At 39.0% G+C, this 23,558-nt stretch overlaps 1 protein-coding gene across 1 annotated transcript in view; it reads left to right on the plus strand.

Annotated features, from left to right (window-relative positions):
- The window catches only part of LOC119719705 (mucin-2-like), a 180,664-nt gene that overhangs the window by 116,198 nt on the left and 40,908 nt on the right, over positions 1–23,558 (plus strand). Inside the window, exons 56-65 of the mRNA XM_038189202.1 lie at positions 1,102–1,149; positions 3,947–4,135; positions 10,931–11,107; positions 11,804–11,992; positions 17,783–17,959; positions 18,658–18,846; positions 19,038–19,214; positions 19,911–20,099; positions 21,990–22,310; positions 23,073–23,534. Of these exons, the coding sequence (XP_038045130.1) occupies positions 1,102–1,149; positions 3,947–4,135; positions 10,931–11,107; positions 11,804–11,992; positions 17,783–17,959; positions 18,658–18,846; positions 19,038–19,214; positions 19,911–20,099; positions 21,990–22,310; positions 23,073–23,534 (2,118 nt within the window). The remainder of the gene's footprint in view (positions 1–1,101; positions 1,150–3,946; positions 4,136–10,930; positions 11,108–11,803; positions 11,993–17,782; positions 17,960–18,657; positions 18,847–19,037; positions 19,215–19,910; positions 20,100–21,989; positions 22,311–23,072; positions 23,535–23,558) is intronic.

Here is a 23,558-nt window from a genome sequence, read left to right on the forward strand (position 1 = left end):
CTCAGCATTTACATGTAACTCAAGAAAAACTGTGCATATCAACTTGGGACTTGGTACGGTAGATGCAAATAGGTGGAATGTTTTGGGGGTTTCCAAATCACTTTTGGACTCATATGCCAAATGTCTAGGCTCTAATTAAAATACAAGAAATAATGTCATCATAATAAGTGACTTGTCAGGCAACATGACAGGTAACTTATACAGACATTTCTTTTTCCATGGATGTGGCACTTTTCAACCTTTAAAGTGTACTGAATGCAAACTTCAACGTGTACATGTGTACATGCACTATTACATGTGCACATAATAACTTGTATTTTGCATTGTGTAAAATGTGTACCGTCAGTTACTCACCAGCCAGCTGTACACTTATATGTACTCCAAATTTGATAACTCATGTTTGACTTGTCAGATCATCATGGTTGAAATTGAAAGAATAGTGATATCATATGTACTCATTGAATACAGGAATAGGAAACTATTCCTTGTGATTGTTTAAGTATACATGCACCTCACATTTTGCCTACATACATTTTGCACTATGTGTACCCACTGGTCTGGTCTCCTTTTATTCATGTTCCTGGTACAGGATCTATTCACATTCACTCACTCTTTTAAATCACATACAATGACTTCCAAGTGGAAAAGCAAACAAATAATTTGTATTCCGGGGTCATAGGCGTTAATACAGTGTAACCTAAAGATATGATAATGATGTAAATGAACGTTCCATGTGACCCAGGTAAGTTGATGTTAAAAGAGTGGTGTCATGTCATGGGAACAGTCACAGTTGTGGGGCATTTTAGCTTATTTAACACAACTTTTCTTGTTATTCGTTGAAAAATGAATCAAACTGCTGCAAACTACTTACTTGACTGGATTGACCTGAAACATACAAATCAAAGAAAGGTGAATGGCCTAATCAGCAGGACCTTTGTCAATGGCTGATCGTTAGAGGAACTTTGTCAAACTTTCTACTAGGATCAAAACATTAGGCCATGAAATGTTGTTGATTTTTGTAGTAGTTGTTTAGTTCTCTTTATAAAAAGAGTAGGATCAAAAATATATTGATACTTGATTGTGCTTTCTTAAACAACACAGTGACTACAACCAGTGCACCCTCAACAACAGAGGCACCCTCAACAACAGGTGAGCTAACGGTTTTGTTGCTAATCCTCAAAAAAGCAAAAAAAATGTCTACAAGTGCTCCAACAGAACTTGCTAAACAATATTTGATGCATGGGAAAATGTTGATAATCAAACAGTATACAAATATTGAGTGGATCAGCGTGGAATGGGAGGAATATTATCGCAAAGTAAAATCTGGACTTTTTCATTTCACGAGGCGAACCGAGTGAACTGGAAAAGTCCAGATTTTACCGAGCAATAATATTCCTCCCATTTCACAATTTAAAGCCACTCAATATTTGTTTTATATAACTGACATATAAATCCTTGTCATTTGATAAGTTTGAACTTTTATTTCAATACCAAATTGGTGACAAATGTATTTCTCTCTTCCAAACCACCCCTTCACGAAAATGTTTGAACCCAAGGCAGTAGTGCTGGCTCTTTGGAACAATACACACTACGCGCAATGCTGAATGTGCACACCAGCATGCATTTGCACACAAATACTGCATCATGATCCCAACTGTTGAATAGTATTTCCCATTCCCCATGGGCGGATAGTACTTTTTGAGCCACAGTGTGAATGGAAAAAATGACGAATGTCCCGTTATGCGAGTTCCACCAATCAAATGACAAGGATCTGTATGTTGGTTATATAATTATAATTCACGACTGTCCAGAACTAGATGTGACTGTATGAGGGATTTAATACTAATTTTTTTATACCTCTGTCTTAAATACTGTATTTTTATTGGCCTAGAACGATCACACGTTCAGTTTGTGTAAAAAGTCATGGCACACTCATAGAGGAAGTACAGTGTTAAAAGCTTGTATTGTTAGTACCCACGCTATTTTCACCATGTTTTCTCACATGAGTGCGAGCAGCGAAGTAGCAGATGATCAGCTGTTTTTAGCACGCGACATGCATGTGAGTCGACGTTCGATTGTCATGATTGTTGTGTATACTCCTTTTTTTTTCATATCACACTCCAAAGAATCCAAGACAGAGGTATAACAAAAAAATAATTGTCTACTGTGATGTGGCATAATGACCTTTTGAACACCCGAGGGGCGTATCCCCGGGTGTTCAAAACGTCATATCCCACATCACAGCAGTCAACAATGGACCGATCCAGTAAGCACTGCCCCATGGTATTCTGACCAATCACAGTCGTGATTTATGTCCGACATGCGTGCACAAAAGTCCGACATGCGAGCACGCGCGTATGACGCGCGCAGCCGGAAAATGCAGTGTGGCATTGGAGAGGAGCACGTGTTAATTTGCCCACGTGCGCAGTGGGAGGGGCTTACTGGATCGGTCCATTGCCAAATGACTGTGAGATAGAAAGAATTCAACAAAAGGGGGACAACAGAGTGTCAAATTGGGCATCATCTATAACAACTTGTATCAAACTATGGAAGAGAAAGTTAATCAATGTTATTACCAACAGTAGCGGTGTGTTACCAGATTATATGCAACGTGATCTAGATTGTGTTCACTTGAATTTTCTGCATTGAAAATAGAAACCAGCATGTAACATTATTATGACTTTAATACTCTAAACAGAAGTCTCAACAACCGAGGCTAGAACCACTGTGGTGAGTACAACCGTTACTTCTACTGTACCATCAACTACTGAGGCACCATCAACTACTGAGGAGGTGACAACCACTGTTGTTTACACAACTACTCCAGAGTCAACTACTGTTGAAGAGACGACTACAGTACAGAGCACCACTGAAGAAAGCACAACTGGTAATTCAAAACAAATAATTCTCTTATACCAAGTGTTTCCATGAAGGTTCAAGATTTAATTGATATTATGACCCTTATATGGAATGCATGAGGAGATTTTTTTTTTAAAATTACCAGGAAAGAGCAAAGAGCAAAAGATTATTTTGTTTTCACCTAACTCAAATTGAAACTTTGTGGATCTTATAGGTCCTCCAAGTACAACGGAGAAGTCAACTACTCGCGTGACAACTACTAAGGCTCCCTCAACAACTGCCCCACCTTCAACAACTGCCCCACCTTCAACGACCAAGGAGGTAACAACAGTTGTGACCACTACCCCTGAATCTACCACAAAGGAAGTCACCACAGTGCAGTCTACAACAGGTTAGATATAAACTCATGTGGCATTTGGATCTGATGTTGGAATGGTTAGACAGACTGTTTTTGTTCTTTCCATGTTAGTGTCTGGTTTGTGAGTTTGAATTCCGCTTGAAGCTTGGAACCTGACATGCCCTCTTTGGCAAGCAGCTGACAATCTTGGTTTTCCAACTATTGAGCGTGTCAACACATAGCTATTTGGCTTTGAGCATTTTTCTAACGGGTAGGGAATTTAACTTTTTAGCACTTGTATGAAATTGTATTACATTGTATTTACTCCATAAATCAATAAAACTTTTGAGTGCTAGGGCTGTTTGGGGAAGTTTGAGGATTGAATGACTTGACATTTGTATGCACTTTGAGGGCTAAGTGGTTGATTATACTGACCCTTCGGTGTTTATATTTAATATTATGGCACTTTTATATACAATTGCTGAAATTATATTGATCAACCATAAGATAGGGAAATGGAAAAAATAATAACAATAATAAACAGCATTTATAAGGTGCGCTTTATCGGTATGACATTCAAAGGTGCCTCAAGTATTATGAAAACTTGCTGGAATGATCTGTACCACAATTTTGTACAAAACAGAAAATCAAGGAAAGGAAATAGGTCAAGTTCATAGCTTATAATCTTCAAGTTTATTATACCTTTGAAGATTACAACTGACAAACATTTTATCATTTTCCCAATAACAGAGGCCTCCACAACAGAGGCTAGAACCACTGTTGTGAGTACTACCGTTACTTCAACTGTACCATCAACTACTGAGGCACCATCGACTACTGAGGAGGTGACAACCACTGTTGTGTACACAACTACTCCAGAGTCAACTACAGTTGAAGAGACGACTACAGTACTGAGCACCACTGAAGAAAGTACAACTGGTAATTCAAGACCAATAATTCTCTTTTACCAAGTGCTTCCATGAATTTGAAGGTGCAAGATGTCATTTATATTCATAAATACCTAAGACAGTTTTTAAAAACCCCATTCCTCTTGGTCAAGAGTATGTCACGTGGCTGGTCTTCAACGGTTAATAAAGACATGGCTGGCTGGTGTTTAAACACTAGTCACATGAAATTTGGACTCCTATGAAATCTGGTGCTTTACCGTTTTATCGGTTGAAGGTTCACAATTTGGCTCACATAGGCATGCGTAATACTACCGGTGGTTCAGAATTTCGTAGTCCTAAATTTACAATACACCGGCACAGCTGCGTTATGCGCCACATCACTAGTGCATGTGATGCGCACGCCAATCTCCGTAATTTATAAGGAGTTTTTTTACAACACTCGCGAGACTGGACATACCATGATAATGCTTGAAGGGTGTCCCAAAAAACATGAGATAAACTTGCTGAACACTTTTGCCTTTTGGACTGAAAAGTTTTGATTATTTGACCGAAAAGGTATTGATGAATGGGAATAAATATGTACTTGACCGGTATTAAACACTTTGTTTCAAGGGAATGTACAACATTTGCTTCAATTGTCAGAAATAAATGAATTTGGAAGATTAGTATGTCATAGCAAATATTGTTAAACTGACTTGCTTCACATTTTGGGTTTGGAGATGCTGGAAAATCCAAGAAAACCAACCATTTTCTTGTAGTCTGGTTCCCTGATCCCACTTAAGATGAAACAGAACAATTTATATACTTTGGGGAATTGTAAGGTCAGAGAATCAGTCTAGCAGGCTTGAACCCCTTCACAGAGGTGTAATCAATTGCAAAGAAAATGTGGAATAACTAAATATGAAAACTTGGAAGCAGTTTTTGATAAAAAAAGCCAGTTTTCTCCAACGCTGGTCGGCCGACCAGCGTTGGAAAAATACAAGTTTTCCTGAAAATGTCAGCACACCTGGAGCCACAATTTTAAAGGATGCTTTGGACTTTCATTCCCTTACAATCCAATAAAATATTTCGTGATAATTTGATCATGTCATTTTTTGATGTTTGCAAATGTTGTATCTTCCCTAATTATGACCCTAATAAGGAATATATCAGGAATTTTTGTTTCCTTTTAGGCCTTTACAATGGAATAGAAAATAAGTTTCTCATTGAAATGAAGATCAGTAAAGAGCAAAAGAGCTGAATGTTATTTTGTTTTAACCCCACTCAAGTTAAAACTTTGTGGACTTTATCTTTTAGGTCCTCCAAGTACAACAGAGAAGTCAACTACTCGTGTGATAACTACTGAGGCTCCCTCAACAACTGTCCCACCCTCAACAACTGCCCCACCTTCAACAACTGCCCCACCTTCAACAACTGCCCCACCTTCAACGACTGCTCCACCTTCAACGACTGCCCCACCCTCAACAACTGCCCCACCCTCAACAACTGCCCCACCTTCAACAACTGCCCCACCTTCAACAACTGCTCCACCTTCAACAACCAAGGAGGTAACAACAGTTGTGACTACTACCCCTGAATCTACCACAAAGGAAGTCACTACAGTGGAGTCGACAACAGGTTAGAGGTTTTGGGATAGACATTTGATTCTGATAGTCGCATGGTTAAAGGGAATGTTTGAGTTACTTACAGCATTGCTCCTATAATGTTTGGCCTGAGTCTTGAACTGTTTGGATTGCTTGCAATGCTGCTTTAGGTTAGCGGCCCCCAAACTTTGTTTTTCCCCAAATTTTCTACTGCTGGGTACCTCTTGCCATTTCACTATTTCAGTGCATTGGGCCGCAATTGGTATAAAAAATGATTCTGATTTCATTAGTAAGGTTGTTTCAGATTTATACCTCCATTCAAGACACTGGATTCATTTTTTATAAACAGATGTTATATAAATTCCTGTATTAAAATTACTGCTTATAAAATCACACTCACAAAAAACAGGACCAGAAATGTAACAAAGGGGAGTATGGGGAAGGGGATTCCCCCTGCCCACTCAAAGCCTGTGACTCCCAGTGACACCACTGAAAGAGGCAAGAATGAAGCAGAAATTACTAAATTATTGTTTCATAAGTAAGATTAGAGGCTTTACGTTGTGGAGGTACTAATAAATGAAAGGTTTGCGGAAACACCATGTGGGAATAACTTCTTAAACTAAGAGAATGGCTCTAAATACCTCTGGTTCTTTTCAGAACCATTCTGTTATTGAGAAATTATTCCCACATGGTGTTTCTGCAAACCTCTCATTCATCATCTTTTCATCATTTTCAATGGTATGCATCTTTATGTTTTCTGTTTCCTTCATTTTTATTTTGAATCACATCAGTGTCAACTACTTCACCACCATCAACTACTCCAGAGGTATGTGCGGATGATCTTGACAAATTGCCAAATGTGACGATAATACGTGAAGACCCAGAATCAGGCAATGAATTACCTCCGACTGACTGGTGGCGCCCTAGCAACCCACCCAACGATGTTACATCACCACACAATGGATCATGTTTGGGGGCTACCTTCAGCCCACGGGTTGAAATCACGTCGGTCATCATAAAGACAGAACAAGGCCCACCGGGAGACATAACTGTTTCCTTCAAATTTCAACCAGGTGACAGGCAACCATACCTGCCTCTAGTAGATGAAGCTGGCTCTCCTATCTTTATTGGCAAAACAGATCAAAAGATCTATCTACCATCCAGTATGGCGTTGGTGACGGGACTCAAAGTTTGCATCATCACCTCAAACCCAGATGGTTACAAAGTGATATTCAACGGTTGTGAACATGGAGGTATTTTTATAGTCACTTATTTTCTCTTTACTTCTTGAGCATATGATGGAACGACTGTAGAATTGAATGAAATGAGGAAATATGAAAAGAGATGATGAAAACAAGGAGATTTATCTGCAGTATTGGAAAACAAATGCAATGTGAATGAAGAGTGAAAAGTAGTTTGTGCTGCTTTTTTAAGCCCCGCCGGTGAAAATACTGTTTCTGCCTCGTCTGTGTGCGTGAGTATGTAAACACAGGCAATCATGGACTAGGGACAAAAGAGTTAGGGCACAAACAAAGGGTCCATGATTGACCGATATTCCATGATTGAAATTCGTGTACAAAACCAGTGAGCGCTCTTGCTAAAAAGTACAAACAAAGTACTGAGTACAAACAAAGGAATGAGGATTAGGGACAATAGGGGTCCACGATTGCCAGTGTTTACAAAGATGGGTGCATGTTTATGGTGGAAATCGAGTACACACAAGTGAAGCATCATCGAGTAATTGAGGACAGGAGTCAAGGACGACCTCGATTAGAAAACGTGTACAAAATCAATGGGAGCTGTAGCAAAAAAGGTAGACTATCAACAAAAGATCGATGATGAGGAACTTTAGAAAATCCTTGATTTACACCATAAACAAACCTATGTGCCAGCATGTGTGCGTGCATCACACTTTTGCTTTCAAAATGATAGCACGAGTTGGACTTGATGGACATGTATGTCATGAACCTTGATAGGTAGCTTGCTATTGCCACCTTCAGCTTAATGTGTTTGGACCCTGGTTCATTAAAGCAATAGAAAAGTTTTTCCCGCCATAACACACAAAAAACTGGTCAAATCAATTTATCATGGGGATCCTCCAGAAACCTGTCACTTTTTGGACCCCTTAGGCCAAGGTCAATGTGTTTATTAAAACATCAGAAATAGTTTTCTCAGCATTTACATGTAACTCAAGAAAAACTGTGCATATCAACTTGGGACTTGGTACGGTAGATGCAAATAGGTGGAATGTTTTGGGGGTTTCCAAATCACTTTTGGACTCATATGCCAAATGTCTAGGCTCTAATTAAAATACAAGAAATAATGTCATCATAATAAGTGGCTTGTCAGGCAACATGACAGGTAACTTATACAGACATTTCTTTTTCCATGGATGTGGCACTTTTCAACCTTTAAAGTGTACTGAATGCAAACTTCAACGTGTACATGTGTACATGCACTATTACATGTGCACATAATAACTTGTATTTTGCATTGTGTAAAATGTGTACCGTCAGTTACTCACCAGCCAGCTGTACACTTATATGTACTCCAAATTTGATAACTCATGTTTGACTTGTCAGATCATCATGGTTGAAATTGAAAGAATAGTGATATCATATGTACTCATTGAATACAGGAATAGGAAACTATTCCTTGTGATTGTTTAAGTATACATGCACCTCACATTTTGCCTACATACATTTTGCACTATGTGTACCCACTGGTCTGGTCTCCTTTTATTCATGTTCCTGGTACAGGATCTATTCACATTCACTCACTCTTTTAAATCACATACAATGACTTCCAAGTGGAAAAGCAAACAAATAATTTGTATTCCGGGGTCATAGGCGTTAATACAGTGTAACCTAAAGATATGATAATGATGTAAATGAACGTTCCATGTGACCCAGGTAAGTTGATGTTAAAAGAGTGGTGTCATGTCATGGGAACAGTCACAGTTGTGGGGCATTTTAGCTTATTTAACACAACTTTTCTTGTTATTCGTTGAAAAATGAATCAAACTGCTGCAAACTACTTACTTGACTGGATTGACCTGAAACATACAAATCAAAGAAAGGTGAATGGCCTAATCAGCAGGACCTTTGTCAATGGCTGATCGTTAGAGGAACTTTGTCAAACTTTCTACTAGGATCAAAACATTAGGCCATGAAATGTTGTTGATTTTTGTAGTAGTTGTTTAGTTCTGTTTATAAAAAGAGTAGGATCAAAAATATATTGATACTTGATTGTGCTTTCTTAAACAACACAGTGACTACAACCAGTGCACCCTCAACAACAGAGGCACCCTCAACAACAGGTGAGCTAACGGTTTTGTTGCTAATCCTCAAAAAAGCAAAAAAAATGTCTACAAGTGCTCCAACAGAACTTGCTAAACAATATTTGATGCATGGGAAAATGTTGATAATCAAACAGTATACAAATATTGAGTGGATCAGCGTGGAATGGGAGGAATATTATCGCAAAGTAAAATCTGGACTTTTCCATTTCACGAGGCGAACCGAGTGAACTGGAAAAGTCCAGATTTTACCGAGCAATAATATTCCTCCCATTTCACAATTTAAAGCCACTCAATATTTGTTTTATATAACTGACATATAAATCCTTGTCATTTGATAAGTTTGAACTTTTATTTCAATACCAAATTGGTGACAAATGTATTTCTCTCTTCCAAACCACCCCTTCACGAAAATGTTTGAACCCAAGGCAGTAGTGCTGGCTCTTTGGAACAATACACACTACGCGCAATGCTGAATGTGCACACCAGCATGCATTTGCACACAAATACTGCATCATGATCCCAACTGTTGAATAGTATTTCCCATTCCCCATGGGCGGATAGTACTTTTTGAGCCACAGTGTGAATGGAAAAAATAACGAATGTCATGTTATGCGAGTTCCACCAATCAAATGACAAGGATCTGTATGTCTGTTATATAATTATAATTCACGACTGTCCAGAACTAGATGTGACTGTATGAGGGATTTAATACTAATTTTTTTATACCTCTGTCTTAAATACTGTATTTTTATTGGCCTAGAACGATCACACGTTCAGTTTGTGTAAAAAGTCATGGCACACTCATAGAGGAAGTACAGTGTTAAAAGCTTGTATTGTTAGTACCCACGCTATTTTCACCATGTTTTCTCACATGAGTGCGAGCAGCGAAGTAGCAGATGATCAGCTGTTTTTAGCACGCGACATGCATGTGAGTCGACGTTCGATTGTCATGATTGTTGTGTATACTCCTTTTTTTTTCATATCACACTCCAAAGAATCCAAGACAGAGGTATAACAAAAAAATAATTGTCTACTGTGATGTGGCATAATGACCTTTTGAACACCCGAGGGGCGTATCCCCGGGTGTTCAAAACGTCATATCCCACATCACAGCAGTCAACAATGGACCGATCCAGTAAGCACTGCCCCAAAGTATTCTGACCAATCACAGTCGTGATTTATGTCCGACATGCGTGCACAAAAGTCCGACATGCGAGCACGCGCGTATGACGCGCGCAGCCGGAAAATGCAGTGTGGCATTGGAGAGGAGCACGTGTTAATTTGCCCACGTGCGCAGTGGGAGGGGCTTACTGGATCGGTCCATTGCCAAATGACTGTGAGATAGAAAGAATTCAACAAAAGGGGGACAACAGAGTGTCAAATTGGGCATCATCTATAACAACTTGTATCAAACTATGGAAGAGAAAGTTAATCAATGTTATTACCAACAGTAGCGGTGTGTTACCAGATTATATGCAACGTGATCTAGATTGTGTTCACTTGAATTTTCTGCATTGAAAATAGAAACCAGCATGTAACATTATTATGACTTTAATACTCTAAACAGAAGTCTCAACAACCGAGGCTAGAACCACTGTGGTGAGTACAACCGTTACTTCTACTGTACCATCAACTACTGAGGCACCATCAACTACTGAGGAGGTGACAACCACTGTTGTTTACACAACTACTCCAGAGTCAACTACTGTTGAAGAGACGACTACAGTACAGAGCACCACTGAAGAAAGCACAACTGGTAATTCAAAACAAATAATTCTCTTATACCAAGTGTTTCCATGAAGGTTCAAGATTTAATTGATATTATGACCCTTATATGGAATGCATGAGGAGATTTTTTTTTAAAAATAACCAGGAAAGAGCAAAGAGCAAAAGATTATTTTGTTTTCACCTAACTCAAATTGAAACTTTGTGGATCTTATAGGTCCTCCAAGTACAACGGAGAAGTCAACTACTCGCGTGACAACTACTAAGGCTCCCTCAACAACTGCCCCACCTTCAACAACTGCCCCACCTTCAACGACCAAGGAGGTAACAACAGTTGTGACCACTACCCCTGAATCTACCACAAAGGAAGTCACCACAGTGCAGTCTACAACAGGTTAGATATAAACTCATGTGGCATTTGGATCTGATGTTGGAATGGTTAGACAGACTGTTTTTGTTCTTTCCATGTTAGTGTCTGGTTTGTGAGTTTGAATTCCGCTTGAAGCTTGGAACCTGACATGCCCTCTTTGGCAAGCAGCTGACAATCTTGGTTTTCCAACTATTGAGCGTGTCAACACATAGCTATTTGGCTTTGAGCATTTTTCTAACGGGTAGGGAATTTAACTTTTTAGCACTTGTATGAAATTGTATTACATTGTATTTACTCCATAAATCAATAAAACTTTTGAGTGCTAGGGCTGTTTGGGGAAGTTTGAGGATTGAATGACTTGACATTTGTATGCACTTTGAGGGCTAAGTGGTTGATTATACTGACCCTTCGGTGTTTATATTTAATATTATGGCACTTTTATATACAATTGCTGAAATTATATTGATCAACCATAAGATAGGGAAATGGAAAAAATAATAACAATAATAAACAGCATTTATAAGGTGCGCTTTATCGGTATGACATTCAAAGGTGCCTCAAGTATTATGAAAACTTGCTGGAATGATCTGTACCACAATTTTGTACAAAACAGAAAATCAAGGAAAGGAAATAGGTCAAGTTCATAGCTTATAATCTTCAAGTTTATTATACCTTTGAAGATTACAACTGACAAACATTTTATCATTTTCCCAATAACAGAGGCCTCCACAACAGAGGCTAGAACCACTGTTGTGAGTACTACCGTTACTTCAACTGTACCATCAACTACTGAGGCACCATCGACTACTGAGGAGGTGACAACCACTGTTGTGTACACAACTACTCCAGAGTCAACTACAGTTGAAGAGACGACTACAGTACTGAGCACCACTGAAGAAAGTACAACTGGTAATTCAAGACCAATAATTCTCTTTTACCAAGTGCTTCCATGAATTTGAAGGTGCAAGATGTCATTTATATTCATAAATACCTAAGACAGTTTTTAAAAACCCCATTCCTCTTGGTCAAGAGTATGTCACGTGGCTGGTCTTCAACGGTTAATAAAGACATGGCTGGCTGGTGTTTAAACACTAGTCACATGAAATTTGGACTCCTATGAAATCTGGTGCTTTACCGTTTTATCGGTTGAAGGTTCACAATTTGGCTCACATAGGCATGCGTAATACTACCGGTGGTTCAGAATTTCGTAGTCCTAAATTTACAATACACCGGCACAGCTGCGTTATGCGCCACATCACTAGTGCATGTGATGCGCACGCCAATCTCCGTAATTTATAAGGAGTTTTTTTACAACACTCGCGAGACTGGACATACCATGATAATGCTTGAAGGGTGTCCCAAAAAACATGAGATAAACTTGCTGAACACTTTTGCCTTTTGGACTGAAAAGTTTTGATTATTTGACCGAAAAGGTATTGATGAATGGGAATAAATATGTACTTGACCGGTATTAAACACTTTGTTTCAAGGGAATGTACAACATTTGCTTCAATTGTCAGAAATAAATGAATTTGGAAGATTGGTATGTCATAGCAAATATTGTTAAACTGACTTGCTTCACATTTTGGGTTTGGAGATGCTGGAAAATCCAAGAAAACCAACCATTTTCTTGTAGTCTGGTTCCCTGATCCCACTTAAGATGAAACAGAACAATTTATATACTTTGGGGAATTGTAAGGTCAGAGAATCAGTCTAGCAGGCTTGAACCCCTTCACAGAGGTGTAATCAATTGCAAAGAAAATGTGGAATAACTAAATATGAAAACTTGGAAGCAGTTTTGATAAAAAAAGCCAGTTTTCTCCAACGCTGGTCGGCCGACCAGCGTTGGAAAAATACAAGTTTTCCTGAAAATGTCAGCACACCTGGAGCCACAATTTTAAAGGATGCTTTGGACTTTCATTCCCTTACAATCCAATAAAATATTTCGTGATAATTTGATCATGTCATTTTTTGATGTTTGCAAATGTTGTATCTTCCCTAATTATGACCCTAATAAGGAATATATCAGGAATTTTTGTTTCCTTTTAGGCCTTTACAATGGAATAGAAAATAAGTTTCTCATTGAAATGAAGATCAGTAAAGAGCAAAAGAGCTGAATGTTATTTTGTTTTAACCCCACTCAAGTTAAAACTTTGTGGACTTTATCTTTTAGGTCCTCCAAGTACAACAGAGAAGTCAACTACTCGTGTGATAACTACTGAGGCTCCCTCAACAACTGTCCCACCCTCAACAACTGCCCCACCTTCAACAACTGCCCCACCTTCAACAACTGCCCCACCTTCAACGACTGCTCCACCTTCAACGACTGCCCCACCCTCAACAACTGCCCCACCCTCAACAACTGCCCCACCTTCAACAACTGCCCCACCTTCAACAACTGCTCCACCTTCAACAACCAAGGAGGTAACAACAGTTGTGACTACTACCCCTGAATCTACCACAAAGGAAGTCACTACAGTGGAGTCGACAACAGGTTAGAGGTTTTGGGATAGACATTTGATTCTGATAGTCGCATGGTTAAAGGGAATGTTTGAGTTACTTACAGCATTGCTCCTATAATGTTTGGCCTGAGTCTTGAACTGTTTGGATTGCTTGCAATGCTGCTTTAGGTTAGCGGCCCCCAAACTTTGTTTTTCCCCAAATTTTCTACTGCTGGGTACCTCTTGCCATTTCACTATTTCAGTGCATTGGGCCGCAATTGGTATAAAAAATGATTCTGATTTCATTAGTAAGGTTGTTTCAGATTTATACCTCCATTCAAGACACTGGATTCATTTTTTATAAACAGATGTTATATAAATTCCTGTATTAAAATTACTGCTTATAAAATCACACTCACAAAAAACAGGACCAGAAATGTAACAAAGGGGAGTATGGGGAAGGGGATTCCCCCTGCCCACTCAAAGCCTGTGACTCCCAGTGACACCACTGAAAGAGGCAAGAATGAAGCAGAAATTACTAAATTATTGTTTCATAAGTAAGATTAGAGGCTTTACGTTGTGGAGGTACTAATAAATGAAAGGTTTGCGGAAACACCATGTGGGAATAACTTCTTAAACTAAGAGAATGGCTCTAAATACCTCTGGTTCTTTTCAGAACCATTCTGTTATTGAGAAATTATTCCCACATGGTGTTTCTGCAAACCTCTCATTCATCATCTTTTCATCATTTTCAATGGTATGCATCTTTATGTTTTCTGTTTCCTTCATTTTTATTTTGAATCACATCAGTGTCAACTACTTCACCACCATCAACTACTCCAGAGGTATGTGCGGATGATCTTGACAAATTGCCAAATGTGACGATAATACGTGAAGACCCAGAATCAGGCAATGAATTACCTCCGACTGACTGGTGGCGCCCTAGCAACCCACCCAACGATGTTACATCACCACACAATGGATCATGTTTGGGGGCTACCTTCAGCCCACGGGTTGAAATCACGTCGGTCATCATAAAGACAGAACAAGGCCCACCGGGAGACATAACTGTTTCCTTCAAATTTCAACCAGGTGACAGGCAACCATACCTGCCTCTAGTAGATGAAGCTGGCTCTCCTATCTTTATTGGCAAAACAGATCAAAAGATCTATCTACCATCCAGTATGGCGTTGGTGACGGGACTCAAAGTTTGCATCATCACCTCAAACCCAGATGGTTACAAAGTGATATTCAACGGTTGTGAACATGGAGGTATTTTTATAGTCACTTATTTTCTCTTTACTTCTTGAGCATATGATGGAACGACTGTAGAATTGAATGAAATGAGGAAATATGAAAAGAGATGATGAAAACAAGGAGATTTATCTGCAGTATTGGAAAACAAATGCAATGTGAATGAAGAGTGAAAAGTAGTTTGTGCTGCTTTTTTAAGCCCCGCCGGTGAAAATACTGTTTCTGCCTCGTCTGTGTGCGTGAGTATGTAAACACAGGCAATCATGGACTAGGGACAAAAGAGTTAGGGCACAAACAAAGGGTCCATGATTGACCGATATTCCATGATTGAAATTCGTGTACAAAACCAGTGAGCGCTCTTGCTAAAAAGTACAAAGTACTGAGTACAAACAAAGGAATGAGGATTAGGGACAATAGGGGTCCACGATTGCCAGTGTTTACAAAGATGGGTGCATGTTTATGGTGGAAATCGAGTACACACAAGTGAAGCATCATCGAGTAATTGAGGACAGGAGTCAAGGACGACCTCGATTAGAAAACGTGTACAAAATCAATGGGAGCTGTAGCAAAAAAGGTAGACTATCAACAAAAGATCGATGATGAGGAACTTTAGAAAATCCTTGATTTACACCATAAACAAACCTATGTGCCAGCATGTGTGCGTGCATCACACTTTTGCTTTCAAAATGATAGCACGAGTTGGACTTGATGGACATGTATGTCATGAACCTTGATAGGTAGCTTGCTATTGCCACCTTCAGCTTAATGTGTTTGGACCCTGGTTCATTAAAGCAATAGAAAAGTTTTTCCCGCCATAACACACAAAAAACTGGTCAAATCAATTTATCATGGGGATCCTCCAGAAACCTGTCACTTTTTGGACCCCTTAGGCCAAGGTCAATGTGTTTATTAAAACATCAGAAATAGTTTTCTCAGCATTTACATGTAACTCAAGAAAAACTGTGCATATCAACTTGGGACTTGGTACGGTAGATGCAAATAGGTGGAATGTTTTGGGGGTTTCCAAATCACTTTTGGACTCATATGCCAAATGTCTAGGCTCTAATTAAAATACAAGAAATAATGTCATCATAATAAGTTACTTGTCAGGCAACATGACAGGTAACTTATACAGACATTTCTTTTTCCATGGATGTGGCACTTTTCAACCTTTAAAGTGTACTGAATGCAAACTTCAACGTGTACATGTGTACATGCACTATTACATGTGCACATAATAACTTGTATTTTGCATTGTGTAAAATGTGTACCGTCAGTTACTCACCAGCCAGCTGTACACTTATATGTACTCCAAATTTGATAACTCATGTTTGACTTGTCAGATCATCATGGTTGAAATTGAAAGAATAGTGATATCATATGTACTCATTGAATACAGGAATAGGAAACTATTCCTTGTGATTGTTTAAGTATACATGCACCTCACATTTTGCCTACATACATTTTGCACTATGTGTACCCACTGGTCTGGTCTCCTTTTATTCATGTTCCTGGTACAGGATCTATTCACATTCACTCACTCTTTTAAATCACATACAATGACTTCCAAGTGGAAAAGCAAACAAATACTTTTTATTCCGGGGTCATAGGCGTTAATACTGTGTAACCTAAAGATATGATAATGATGTAAATGAACGTTCCATGTGACCCAGGTAAGTTGATGTTAAAAGAGTGGTGTCATGTCATGGGAACAGTCACAGTTGTGGGGCATTTTAGCTTATTTAACACAACTTTTCTTGTTATTCGTTGAAAAATGAATCAAACTGCTGCAAACTACTTACTTGACTGGATTGACCTGAAACATACAAATCAAAGAAAGGTGAATGGCCTAATCAGCAGGACCTTTGTCAATGGCTGATCGTTAGAGGAACTTTGTCAAACTTTCTACTAGGATCAAAACATTAGGCCATGAAATGTTGTTGATTTTTGTAGTAGTTGTTTAGTTCTGTTTATAAAAAGAGTAGGATCAAAAATATATTGATACTTGATTGTGCTTTCTTAAACAACACAGTGACTACAACCAGTGCACCCTCAACAACAGAGGCACCCTCAACAACAGGTGAGCTAACGGTTTTGTTGCTAATCCTCAAAAAAGCAAAAAAAATTGTCTACAAGTGCTCCAACAGGACTTGCTAAACAATATTTGATGCATGGGAAAATGTTGATAATCAAACAGTATACAAATATTGAGTGGATCAGCCTGGAATGGGAGGAATATTATCGTAAAGTAAAATCTGGACTTTTCCATTTCACGAGGCGAACCGAGGCGAACCGAACCAGCCGGAAAATGCAGTGTGGCATTGGAGAGGAGCACGTGTTAATTTGCCCACGTGCGCAGTGGGAGGGGCTTACTGGATCGGTCCATTGCCAAATGACTGTGAGATAGAAAGAATTCAACAAAAGGGGGACAACAGAGTGTCAAATTGGGCCATCATCTATAACAACTTGTATCAAACTATGGAAGAGAAAGTTAATCAATGTTATTACCAACAGTAGCGGTGTGCTACCAGATTATATGCAACGTGATCTAGATTGTGTTCACTTGAATTTTCTGCATTGAAAATAGAAACCAGCATGTAACATTATTATGACTTTAATACTCTAAACAGAAGTCTCAACAACCGAGGCTAGAACCACTGTGGTGAGTACAACCGTTACTTCTACTGTACCATCAAGTACTGAGGCACCATCAACTACTGAGGAGGTGACAACCACTGTTGTTTACACAACTACTCCAGAGTCAACTACTATTGAAGAGACAACTACAGTACTGAGCACCACTGAAGAAAGCACAACTGGTAATTCAAAACAAATAATTCTCTTATACCAAGTGCTTCCATGAAGGTTCAAGATTTAATTGATATTATGACCCTTATAAGGAACACATCAGGAGATTTTTAGAAAATAAAGACCAGTAAAGCAAAAAGAGCAAAAGATTTTTTGTTTTCACCCAACTCAAATTGAAACTTTGTGGATCTTATAGGTCCTCCAAGTACAACGGAGAAGTCAACTACTCGCGTGACAACTACTAAGGCTCCCTCAACAACTGCCCCACCTTCAACAACTGCCCCACCTTCAACGACCAAGGAGGTAACAACAGTTGTGACCACTACCCCTGAATCTACCACAAAGGAAGTCACCACAGTGCAGTCTACAACAGGTTAGATACAACCTCATGTGGCATTTGGATCTGATGTTGGAATGGTTAGACAGACTGTTTTTGTTCTTTCCATGTTAGTGTCTGGTTTGTGAGTTTGAATTCCGCTTGAGGCTTGGAGCCTGACATGCCCTCTTTGGCAAGCAGCTGACAATCTTGGTTTTCCACCTATTGAGCGTGTCAACACATAGCTATTTGGCTTTGAGCATTTTTCTAACGGGTAGGGAATTTAACTTTTTAGCACTTGTATGAAATTGTATTACATTGTATTTACTCCATAAATCAATAAAAATTTTGAGTGCTAGGGCTGTTTGGCGAAGTTTGAGGATTGAATGACTTGACATTTGTTGGCGCTTTGAGGGCTAAGTGGTTGATTATACTGACCCTTCTGTGTTTATATTTAATATTATAGCACTTTTTTATATACAATTGCTGAAATTATATTGATCAACTATAAGATAAGGAAATGGAAAAAAATAATAACAATAATAAACAGCATTTATAAGGTGCGCTTATCGTTATGACATTCAAAGGTGCCTCAAGTATTATGAAAACTCTCTGGAATGATCTGTACCAAAATCTTGTACATAAAAAAAAATCAAGGAAACGAAATAGGTAAAGTTCATAGCTTATTATCTTCAAGTTTATTATACCTTTGAAGATTACAACTGACAAACATTTTATCATTTTCCCAATAACAGAGGCCTCCACGACAGAGGCTAGAACCACTGTTGTGAGTACTACCGTTACTTCAACTGTACCGTCAACTACTGAGGCACCATCGACTACTGAGGAGGTGACAACCACTGTTGTGTACACAACTACTCCAGAATCAACTACTGTTGAAGAGACGACTACAGTACAGAGCACCACTGAAGAAAGTACAACTGGTAATTCAAAACAAATAATTCTCTTATACCAAGTGCTTCCATGAAGGTTCAAGATTTAATTGATATTATGACCCTTATATGGAATGCATGAGGAGATTTAAAAAAAAAAATTACCAGGAAAGAGCAAAGAGCAAAAGAATATTTTGTTTTCACCTAACTCAAATTGAAACTTTGTGGACTGTATCTTATAGGTCCTCCAAGTACAACGGAGCAGTCAACTACTCGCGTGACAACTACTGAGGCTCCCTCAACAACTGCCCCACCTTCAACAACTGCCCCACCTTCAACGACCAAGGAGGTAACAACAGTTGTGACCACAACCCCTGAATCTACCACAAAGGAAGTCACCACAGTGCAGTCTACAACAGGTTAGATACAACCTCATGTGGCATTTGGATCTGATGTTGGAATGGTTAGACAGACTGTTTTTGTTCTTTCCATGTTAGTGTCTGGTTTGTGAGTTTGAATTCCGCTTGAGGCTTGGAGCCTGACATGCCCTCTTTGGCAAGCAGCTGACAATCTTGGTTTTCCACCTATTGAGCGTGTCAACACATAGCTATTTGGCTTTGAGCATTTTTCTAACGAGTAGGGAATTTAACTTTTTAGCACTTGTATGAAATTGTATTACATTGTATTTACTCCATAAATCATTAAAACTTTTGAGTGCTTGGGCTGTTTAGGGAAGTTTGAGGATTGAATGACTTGACATTTGTATGCGCTTCGAGGGCTAAGTGGTTGATTATACTGACCCTTCTGTGTTGATATTTAATATTATGGCACTTTTATATACAATTGCTGAAATTATATTGATCAACCATAAGATAGGGAAATGGAAAAAATAATAACAATAATAAACAGCATTTATAAGGTGCGCTTTATCGGTATGACATTCAAAGGTGCCTCAAGTATTATGAAAACTTGCTGGAATGATCTGTACCACAATTTTGTACAAAACAGAAAATCAAGGAAAGGAAATAGGTAAAGTTCATAGCTTATAATCTTCAAGTTTATTATACCTTTGAAGATTACAACTGACAAACATTTTATCATTTTCCCAATAACAGAGGCCTCCACAACAGAGGCTAGAACCACTGTTGTGAGTACTACCGTTACTTCAACTGTACCGTCAACTACTGAGGCACCATCGACTACTGAGGAGGTGACAACCACTGTTGTGTACACAACTACTCCAGAGTCAACTACAGTTGAAGAGACGACTACAGTACTGAGCACCACTGAAGAAAGTACAACTGGTAATTCAAGACCAATAATTCTCTTTTACCAAGTGCTTCCATGAATTTGAAGGTGCAAGATGTCATTTATATTCATAAATACCTAAGACAGTTTTTAAAAACCCCATTCCTCTTGGTCGAGAGTATGTCACGTGGCTGGTCTTCAACGGTTATTCATAAATACCTCAGACAGTTTAGCTATTCCTATTGGTCGAGAGCCCGTCACGTGGCCGGTCTTAAACGGATGATAAAGACATGGCTAGCTGGTCTTAAACACTTTTCCAGTGTCACAATAAAATGTGGACTCCTAAAAATCCAGTGCCTCTTACCGTTTCATTGGTTGAACGTTCACAATCCTCACGTAGGCATGCGCAACACTACAAGCGAGTCAGAATTTTATAGTTCTAAATTCAAAACGCAACGCCCCAGGTGCGTTCTGCGTGACATCGCGCAGAACATGTTACGCGCGCGTCAATCTCCATAAAAGGGTTGTTTACATCTTACTCGCCAGCAGAACACTCCATTATTTTGCTAGAGGGATGTTTCAAAAAGCATGAAGTGAACTTGTTGAACAAAATCGGGATTTTTTGAACGAATTATTTGATATTTTTTACGGATAAGGTATTTATGAATGGGAATAAATATGTGCTCGGTCGGTATTTATCACTCTGTTTAATACCGCTTATAGTCTGGGTGCTGATAATTACCCTCGCCTCCGGCTCGGGTAATTATCAGCACCCAGACTCTAAGCGGTATTAAACGAGTGATAAAAACCTCCGGAGCACACATTTATTCCCTTAATAAAGACATGGCTGGCTGGTGTTAAACACTAGTCACATGAAATTTGGACTCCTATGAAATCTGGTGCTTTACCGTTTTATCGGTTGAAGGTCACAATTTGGCTCACATAGGCATGCGTAATACTACCGGTGGTTCAGAATTTCGTAGTCCTAAATTTACAATACACCGGCACAGCTGCGTTATGCGCCACATTGCTAGTGCGTGTGATGCACACACCAATCTCCGTAATTTATAAGGAGTTTTTTTTACAACACTCGCGAGACTGGACATACCATAATAATGCTTGAAGGGTGTCCCAAAAAACATGAGATAAACTTGTTGAACACTTTTGTCTTTTGGACTGAAAAGTTTTGATTATTTGACCGAAAAGGTATTGATGAATGGGAATAAATATGTACTTGACCGGTATTAAACACTTTGTTTAAAGGGAATGTACAACATTTGCTTCAATTGTCAGAAATAAATGAATTTGGAAGATTAGTATGTCATAGCAAATATTGTTAAACTGACTTGCTTCACATTTTGGGTTTGGAGATGCTGGAAAATCCAAGAAAACCAACCATTTTCTTGTAGTCTGGTTCCCTGATCCCACTTAAGATGAAACAGAACAATTTATATACTTTGGGGAATTGTAAGGTCAGAGAATCAGTCTAGCAGGCTTGAACCCCTTCACAGAGGTGTAATCAATTGCAAAGAAAATGTGGAATAATTAAATATGAAAACTTAGAAGCAGTTTTGAAAAAAAAAGCCAGTTTTCTCCAACGCTGGTCGGCCGACCAGCGTTGGAAAAATACAAATTTTCCTGAAAATGTCAGCACACCTGGGGCCACAATTTTAAAGGATGCTTTGGACTTTCATTCCCTTACAATCCAATAAAATATTTCGTGATAATTTGATCATATCATTTTTTGATGTTTGCAAATGTTGTATCTTCCCTAATGATGACCCTAATAAGGAATATATCAGGAATTTTTGTTTCCTTTTAGGCCTTTACAATGGAATAGAAAATAAGTTTCTCATTGAAATGAAGATCAGTAAAGAGCAAAAGAGCTGAATGTTATTTTGTTTTAACCCCACTCAAGTTAAAACTTTGTGGACTTTATCTTTTAGGTCCTCCAAGTACAACAGAGAAGTCAACTACTCGTGTGACAACTACTGAGGCTCCCTCAACAACTGTCCCACCCTCAACAACTGCCCCACCTTCAACAACTGCCCCACCTTCAACAACTGCCCCACCTTCAACGACTGCTCCACCTTCAACAACTGCCCCACCCTCAACAACTGCCCCACCCTCAACAACTGCCCCACCTTCAACAACTGCTCCACCTTTAACAACTGCTCCACCTTCAACAACCAAGGAGGTAACAACAGTTGTGACTACTACCCCTGAATCTACCACAAAGGAAGTCACTACAGTGGAGTCGACAACAGGTTAGAGGTTTTGGGATAGACATTTGATTCTGATAGTCGCATGGTTAAAGGGAACGTTTGAGTTACTTACAGCATTGCTCCTATAATGTTTGGCCTGAGTCTTGAACTGTTTAGATTGATTGCAATGCTGCTTTAGGTTAGCGGCCCCCAAACTTTGTTTTTTCCCCAAATTTTCTACTGCTGGGTACCTCTTGCCATTTCACTATTTCAGTGCATTGGGCCATAATTGGTATAAAAAATGATTCTGATTTCATTAGTAAGGTTGTTTCAGATTTATACCTCCATTCAAGACACTGGATTCATTTTTTATAAACAGATGTTATATAAATTCCTGTATTAAAATTACTGCTTATAAAATCACACTCACAAAAAATTAACAGGACCAGTAGTGTAACAAAGGGGAGTATGGGGAAGGGGATTCCATCTGCCCACTCAAAGCCTGTGACTCCCAGTGACACCACTGAAAGGGGCAAGAATTAAGCAGAAATTACTAAATTATTGTTTCATAAGTAAGATTTGAGGCTTTACGTTGTGGAGGTACTAATAAATGAAAGGTTTGCGGAAACACCATGTGGGAATAACTTCTTAAACTAAGAGAATGGCTCTAAATACCTCTGGTTCTTTTCAGAACCATTCTCTTATTGAGAAATTATTCCCACATGGTGTTTCTGCAAACCTCTCATTCATCATCTTTTCATCATTTTCAATGGTATGCATCTTTATGTTTTTTATTTCCTTCATTTTTATTTTGAATCACATCAGTGTCAACTACTTCACCACCATCAACTACTCCAGAGGTATGTGCGGATGATCTTGACAAATTGCCAAATGTGACGATAATACGCGAAGACCCAGAATCAGGCAATGAATTACCTCCGACTGACTGGTGGCGCCCTAGCAACCCACCCAACGATGTTACATCACCACACAATGGATCATGTTTGGGGGCTACCTTCAGCCCACGGGTTGAAATCACGTCGGTCATCATAAAGACAGAACAAGGCCCACCGGGAGACATAACTGTTTCCTTCAAATTTCAACCAGGTGACAGGCAACCATACCTGCCTCTAGTAGATGAAGCTGGCTCTCCTATCTTTATTGGCAAAACAGATCAAAAGATCTATCTACCATCCAGTATGGCGTTGGTGACGGGACTCAAAGTTTGCATCATCACCTCAAACCCAGATGGTTACAAAGTGATATTCAACGGTTGTGAACACGGAGGTATTTTTATAGTCACTTATTTTC

The sequence above is a fragment of the Patiria miniata genome, unplaced genomic scaffold (assembly GCF_015706575.1).
Source record: "Patiria miniata isolate m_02_andy unplaced genomic scaffold, ASM1570657v1 HiC_scaffold_8, whole genome shotgun sequence".
Taxonomy (NCBI): Eukaryota; Metazoa; Echinodermata; class Asteroidea; order Valvatida; family Asterinidae; genus Patiria; species Patiria miniata.